This window comes from Acomys russatus, chromosome X (genome assembly GCF_903995435.1).
Source record: "Acomys russatus chromosome X, mAcoRus1.1, whole genome shotgun sequence".
NCBI classification, from domain to species: domain Eukaryota; kingdom Metazoa; phylum Chordata; class Mammalia; order Rodentia; family Muridae; genus Acomys; species Acomys russatus.
In genome coordinates this window covers 8,212,858-8,220,279 of record NC_067169.1, presented here as the reverse complement: position 1 = coordinate 8,220,279, position 7,422 = coordinate 8,212,858, and the positions used below count along the sequence as shown (strand labels likewise).

General features: G+C 47.8%; 1 protein-coding gene across 1 annotated transcript; it reads right to left on the bottom strand.

Moving 5' to 3' along the window:
- Nucleotides 1–209: 209 nt before the first annotated feature.
- Cfp (complement factor properdin) lies at nucleotides 210–6,668 on the bottom strand. Its single transcript, XM_051142508.1, has 9 exons — nucleotides 6,517–6,668; nucleotides 6,278–6,428; nucleotides 4,458–4,633; nucleotides 3,877–4,047; nucleotides 3,556–3,747; nucleotides 3,175–3,348; nucleotides 2,753–2,944; nucleotides 2,495–2,606; nucleotides 210–1,000 (listed from the first exon to the last, which is right to left on the bottom strand). Exons 1-9 carry the CDS (start codon nucleotides 6,578–6,580, stop codon nucleotides 835–837), a joined length of 1,398 nt encoding a protein of 465 aa, XP_050998465.1. The 5' UTR covers nucleotides 6,581–6,668; the 3' UTR covers nucleotides 210–834.
- Between the last annotated feature and the right edge of the window lie 754 nt (nucleotides 6,669–7,422).

Sequence of the window (7,422 nt, the reverse complement as noted above, 5' to 3'; positions counted from 1 at the left end):
TACAGTAGGCATTAAACCTTGAATACACGTTTGAACAAAAGGAATGCCTATTTTGAGTCATCTCACTGGCTCTCAAAATGTTCTTCCTTTACCAGTCCTCCCCCAGCCCAGATGCTCAGACTTATCTCTAGCATACAGTAGACATTCAAGTGTTAAGTGAACAAATACAAAAAAGAAGATTCATTGGAGTTTGTTTTGGGGGAGGGGTTCCTCCAGGCCAATGTTAACTCTAGCTTCTCTTTACCCTTGTCCTAGCTCAAACTGCATCATAGCCACCTCCTCAGTGCCCCTTCCCCCAGCTATTTGTTGTTGGTAATTGTGGTGTTAGAGCTAGGCTGTTTTTAGTGGGCGGGTGCAGGTGCTTTCTCAGCTGGGTGCCAACTCTGGTCACATCCCACCCAATTCATCACTGTAGCAGATCTGCCAGCTGAGAGGCTCTGGTGTGTGGGTGGGAACCTAGGAAACTTCATAAAGTAGGAGACAGCAACTAAATAGCACAAGGACCAATCAAAAGGTTCCCAGTAAGCTGAGTAGCCAATGGTAAAACCCACCTTGTTGCTTTCCCCCCAAGTCCCACTCCCTTATAGTCCTGGCAAAGATGGGGTGGGGCTGGACACTGCTTTCAAGCTTTCCAAGCTGTAAACACACTAAAACAGAATATTTCACAATGGGCCACTACTAGAAAATACTCTAGAAAATTATATTGCCCTAATTCCAGGAATGGGGACAGGTCCCAACCCCAACCCCCTTTCTTTAAGGAATCTTAGAAGAGTCTAGAAAGGCTGATTTATTGAGGTCTGTAAGGTTAGGGGACCAGAATGGAAGCAAGGGACTTTAAGGTTTCTCCTCCTCTGGGTCTTTGCAGGCAGGCGCATGTAGACATGGCCGTTTCTCTTCCACCACCAGCTTCTGCCCCTGTAGCTCCTCACATCGTGGCCGTGGAGTCCCCCAGAAGGTAACATTCTTCTCACCCTGACCTTCGACCATGGAAACTGTAGGCCTGGGGTGTTGTGGAAGCAATGGAGGAAAGATGCTCAGGGAAGGCAATAATGCATTGAAAAAACTTTTTTTTGAGAGTCTAATCTCAGACTCAATGATCCCTATGCCTCAGCCTCCCAAATGTGGGAGTCACAGGCAAGTTTCATAACATTTTTTTTTTTTTTTTTGGCATTAGAGATTGAACCTAGGGCCTTGTACTTGATAGGCAAATGCTCCATCATACCCCCATAGCATAACATTATCTTTTCTTTCTTTCTTTTTATTTTTAGGTCCTACCAACCTATCCTTTCTCTTTCTTTTACCCAGCCTAGCCTTGAACTTCTTCTGCAGTCTAGGGAGGTCTTGAATATGTAGTCTTTCAAGTGGTTAGGATTACAGGTTTAGACCACCACACCTGAATTAACAACTCACTGTGCACTTAATCACCATGTCTAACTGCGATATTGGGCTATTTCCGACAAAGAGATAGAAAAGATAATCCTCTGTGCCTCAGTTTCCCTCAGATGAGGGAAATGGCAGCAAGAGGAATAACTTACCTCCAAACCCTCTCACTCCTCATACTCACTTTAAATCCCTATCCGAAGCCATTGTTTCTTCATCATCTCCTCCTTTTCTCTTTTCTCTGTCCCTCCCACTTTATCCAAATGGAACCTTATATCCAGGATTTTTTTTTTTTTTGGCCAGGATTATATCTCCTAACAGGCAAGCCCTCTGTTCATTTTCACCCAGGTTCTCTCAATTGGTCCTTCTTCACATAGTCTCTAAGTCTTTTTCAACCTGTCTGACCCCCACAGCTGGGAAATCCTACCCCAGTGGACAGGCCTCTCATTAGCTGGAAAAAGGTCACTTAACCTTGACCTATGTGATGTAAGCAAAGGATGGGTAGCTTAAGCCTTTCTAATCCCTGGGCCACCATGGTATCCAGTGAGCACTCAAAGGTGGCTAATCACCTCCTCCAGGACCTGCTCCCAATCTAGATGCCAGGAATGTTTCCCTGGAAAGGTCTACTTAGCTTTCTAGGTCCAGAGGGTAGTGATAGCCTCATTACAACTTACTTGTCATTTTTATATGGAGTCTATTACAGCTTACCTGGGTATTTCCTGCCCAGAGATCTGGGTTCTTATTTCTCCAACTGTTGCTAAAATTGCCTCAGAGTACCTTGGGGGGGGGGTGAAATGTAGAGTGGATGAATGGAAGCATGGGTGACTGAAGTAACTGCAAGTATGCTAAGAATTCAGTGGGGCGAGCACAGGAAGGATTGTGTGCATGGGAATACAGTGAAGTAACGGCATTAGTAACTGAGGAGCACAGAGGCTGTGAAGTCTTCCTTAATTGCCTCTCCTCTTCTTTCCTTCTCTCCTTTAAGCTAGGAGATGGCACTGGCAAGACTGGCACCTTTCATCCAGTGGTGAAGCTCAGGTTCAGTGTAACCAGCTCCCTTCTCATCCTTTAGCCTCATGTCCCCCTCCTAGGAACATAATGTCCCTCGACTCACGAGAACTTGGGGAGCAAAGCTGTACAGCGGCGCTGGCGGACACGGGTGGGGTTGGGTTCACATGGTGGTGTGCACAGACTCCAGGTACTCCACTCTGACCATGAACCTTTCACTGCAATGGGAAGGGGGGGGGAATAAAGTGTTGCACAATCAAAACTGAGGTCTCAATGGGAAAACGGAGACTGCAGGGGCACAGGATACCCAGCAGAGCTACTGCATGGCTGCCCACCCTCACAGCACCATCTGCAGGTCACTCACAGAAACAGTTATGGATATCATAGCAGTGTCGAATGTCCTGGAGTTTCCCGGCACACGGCTGTCCCTTAAACTTGCGGCCTCTACAGTTCCTTGAACGTGACTGCTGGCCTGGGATCTCTTCACAGCTGATGGACTTCATTTTCAGACGGCTGCAGTGATTCCATTTCCCCCAATCCTCCCATTCCCCATTTACTGTAGAGACAAGGGACAAGGGGGTTTGGAGCCAGTAAAGGGCCTCAGGGGAAGGAATGACAAAGGCTTTGGGAGGGAAAGGGAGTGAATAGATGTGAAGATGAAGGAGCAGAGGTGAACCAAGTTATGAGGAGAGTAAGAGGCAGGAAGAAAGCTTTGGCAGTAGGAAGTGGGCAGCAGTGGGAGGCAGGGGGCTTAGGCGTGGACACGGTGCTTTCTGAGTTGCTAACCAGGGCAAGGCACGGCTGTGTTACAGATGTGGGCCCGAGTGGCATCACCAGCACAGGTGGGGCCCCCATGACGGGGTACAGGGCGATCACATGTCCGTTGTTCTAGGATCTGGCCCAGGCCACAAGTCACAGAGCAAGGGCTCAAAGGAGCCCATGGCCCCCAGCCACCAGCCACTGTTGGAGTGGGAAAAATGAAAATAAAGGATACTTTAATCATACACAGTCCCTAACTTCCCTCCATGCCACCTCTAGACACTTAAGGCAAAGTGTCCTCACATGATAGGCTTCTGGTCACATGGTACAAGAACTCTATTCCCTCAAAGGGCACAGTGTCTTTGCTTAGAAACCCAAAGTCCCACTAGCTACCTCATCCATACATACCCGGGCAGGGTGGCAGGCCAGTGCAGGTCCGGTGCTCATAGGGTGGTCCTGAGCAGGGCCTCCCTGGGGGCTGGATTGAAGGCTCTGGTGCAGAACACGTGCGGCTTCGTGTCTCCTTGGGTTGCTGAGCTCCACCAAGGCAGGATCCTGAGCAGGGGCCCCAGGGACCCCAGGCTGTCCAGGCCCCATGTGCTGTGGTAGGAGTGGAGGGATGAGCTGTGGTCAAGCATGCTTAAGTCTTTTCTCCCTGGCAGTTTCCCGCTCTAAGCCAATAGATCCATCCTGAGTACCCCTTTATGTCCTGTGGCTACTCTTACTCACTGGGGCAGACCTTCTGAGTGTCACAGGCCTGTGATTGCTGGGCCTCTCCTGGGCAGTGGCCCCCACACTTCGGAGTAGGATGATCACACACTCGTTGCCTGGTCTGGATTCCTTTGGAGCAGGTGACAGAGCAAGGACCCCAGGGTGCCCAGTCAGACCAGCCACCCATTTCTGTGGGAGAAAAAGAGACTGGGATGAGAGGAGCAGGGGTAGTACGTAGGATTCCTTCCTTTCATGTGTGTCTAGCATTAGCTAACTCTGTCCTCCTATCTCTTGCCCTATACCTGGCCTACCAGTACTGTTCATCTGGACTACAGCAGCAGTGTTCATACTCTTCCCGCTGTTTTAGATACAGCCTGTCCTATTCCCAATTCAAATGAAAGTGGGTTTCTCCCTTTTCCACAGTCCAATTCACTCAGACTATAGCCAATGTCTTGACTTTCTCCTTCAACAATCCAAGCCTCCTCCATTCCCCCATGAAGCTACACACGGGGCTGTCCTCAGGCCTTCTGGCCTGATTCTTCTCGTACTGTGGGGCTAGGTAGTAAGGAGTGAATGTCCACACTGCTGATCTTCCTTACCTGGACAACATGGCTTGTTCTCACAGGACTGTAGCTGCCACTCAAGAGTTCCAGGATCCACCTTCTCAGAGCACTGCCCACCCCTGCCCACACAGCGCCTGTGTCGCAGTTGGGACCCCTCGGTGCATGTAACTGAGCAAGGAGTCCATGAAGACCATTGTGACCATTGTGGGGACCTGTGGAGAGGAGTCTGTGTTCTATCCTGGTATGGACTGACAGGCTGGATCAATGAGAGCCTACTTACCACTTAGGGATTGAATAGGAAGAGGCGAATAGACAGTGAAGTGCATGACAAATTTCATTTCCCTTTTTAACAAGGGCTCTGGAAATTCCCCAGGGTCAAAGTGAGATACACAATAAGCAAATTTAAGGACTAAATGCCCAGAACCTTCTTCCAGGAACCCAATAGGTCACCACCCTGCACACTAGCAGGCAGAGAGGAAGTGCTTAGTGCACAGGAGCTCAGAAGTCCTGTCAGAAACATGCTAGAGCTATGCTTAGCTTCTTGCAAAGACTGGGCATGCATGCGAATACGGGTATGCATGCCAGGGCTAAAGGGACATGAACCCTTAGCATGACTGAAGGCCCAGAGCTATTTTCCAAGATCTCCAAACATATCATATTTTTTTCCCTTTCGCTTTTTTTTTGGTTTTTCGAGACAGGGTCTCTCTGTGTAACAGTCCTGGCTGTCCTGGACTCACTTTGTAGACCAGGCTGACCTTGAACTCACAGTGATCCACCTGCCTCTGTCTCCCAAGTGCTGGGATTAAAGGCGTGCGCCACTATGCCCGGCTGCAAGCCCATCATCATCTTTAAAGTGTTATCTGGAATGCACTGACATAAAATATATAGACAACATAGTAGACTCAACATATATAAACTGGAAATCATGATTAGGAGACTTGAGGTGCTTTCTAGAGATCAAACTGCCACCAAGGAATTGCACAATGAAATGTGTCATCATCATTAGAGATTTGGCATTGCCCTCAGAATTTCCCCAAAGTTCTCCATTCCTATGATGGCTCTGTATATGATAAGTGCTCAAATATGATCTGTTATAAGTTAAGAGAATGAAGCTACCACTAAAAATATCCAAGTTGCACCCCACCTGCAATGTTTACAGGAAGCACTGATAGTGGTGTTTTTCTTTTTCTTTTTCTTTTTTTTCAAACACTTTTTTAAAAAAATTAATTTATTCTTGTTACATCTCAATGGTGATAGTGGTGTTTTTCAATCAGGGCTGATTTTGTCTTGCCCAGGGGACATTTGGCAGTGTTTGGATTACGATTCTTCTCTCAAAATATATCCTCACCGCAGTATCCCCTCCCTTCATTCCTCCCATAGCCCCTCCCCCCACTCCCCAGCCAGGCCCCAACCTTCTCTTGTCCACAGATCCACTCATCCTGTTTCTCTTTAGAAAGGAGCAGGCCTCCCAGGAATATGGACCGAACATGGCATAACAAATTCCTATTAAGACTGAGCACCAACCCTAATAGCAAGGCTGGACGAGGCAACCCAGGAGGAGGAAAGGGGTTCTAAGTGAAGGCAAAACGAGTTTGAGACATTCCCCACTCTCACTGTTAATTCATGGAGGGAATTGTTAAAAACTTAGGGGAAGGCTGGGTATGTTATAAAATACCAGACAATGCACAACTCAGAACACATACTCCCCCCTACCCCAAAGAGCTCCAAATGGCAATAGTGCCAAGGTTTTGAAACCTGAGCTATGGTCATGAGGAAGATTTTGGGGAAGGACTCTTAGAAGCTCAAGGGAAAGAGTACAGTTCTGGGTTACAGGGCTCAGCCTCAGTTTCCCGAACCTGCATGCCTGACAGAGGCCACCACTGTGCTCCTGGAAGGCGTAGGCAGCATTGAGACAGCAGTCTTCCACACTGATGTCTCCCCCAAGAGGGCCTTTGCACTTGCCAGAGGACTCGTCATACTGGGTGAAGCAGAACACAGGGTCTGAACCTGTAAGATCAGGGGAGAGGAATGGGCCATCGGGGGTATGATAGGCCTGGGCATCCCTGGCAGGTAGTATGGGCCCTCATTGACTTACCTGTGCCTGGCAGGGTAAACAGGAGCAGCAGGAGCCATGGAGGGGCCTGCATTCCAGCATGCATTTTGAGCACTCCTTGCAGAAAGGAGGCCTCCCTTCGTTTGTGCTTATCTGCTTGGGAAAGAGGAACCTACGGCAGGAGGAACTGGGAGGGTTCGGCCTCTTTAGCTCTGACTTCTCCCTTGAGCCCTCTACCTCCTCTTTTCTCCTCTGTTTCCTGTCACCCTTGGTTCATCCTGCTGTCACCCAATCTTCGTTACATAATATTCCACTCTACCCAGAAACTTCTTAGCTTTCTTTTTTTTTTTTTAATATATTTATTTATTCTTTTTTTTTTTTTTTTACATATACATTTATATTTCCTCTTAGCTTTCAATCAATGCTTAGGAAACAAATTCTCACAGAAGACTGGAGTCTGAAAGTCTGAAGCAAGAAGTTTCTAGGGAGGTGGCTGGAGAGATGGCTCAGTGGTTAAGAGCGCCGCCGGCTCTTCAGAGAGGGCCTAAGTTCAATTCCCAGCAACCATACGGTGGCTCAAAACCATCTATAATGTGATCTGATGCCCTCTTCTGCAGATAAAGCACTCATATACAATAAATAAATAAATATTAAAAAAAAAAAAAGAAGTACCTAGGGGTGTGAACTTTGGCAAGTCACTTAAATTGGTTTTCCCTATTGTTTTGAAATGAGGTTTTGTAATATAGCCATACCAGGCCTGAAATTTGCTTTGTATACCAGGCTGGCCTTGAACAGGGATGTAACACCATGGCTCATTTTCTTACATGTAAAATGCATATTCTTGACTATAACGACAGGCTCAACTTCACGGGGATACTGAAGAAGGGTGAAATGAGGGTAGCCCTCCTCACGTAGTCTGTCAAGGAAAAGGCATGAGGGCAAGGGCTT

What these genes read in the sequence shown, in the direction of transcription:
- Cfp (XM_051142508.1), bottom strand. Translation starts at nt 6,580, where the DNA reads ATGCATGCTGGAATGCAGGCCCCTCCATGGCTCCTGCTGCTCCTGTTT. An exon ending in CACAGCCGTGCCTTGCCCTG is followed by an intron (nt 2,945 to 3,174) that starts GTTAGCAACTCA and finishes TTGTCTCTACAG; the next exon opens with TAAATGGGGAATGGGAGGAT. An exon ending in TGATATCCATAACTGTTTCT is followed by an intron (nt 2,607 to 2,752) that starts GTGAGTGACCTG and finishes TTCCCATTGCAG; the next exon opens with TGAAAGGTTCATGGTCAGAG.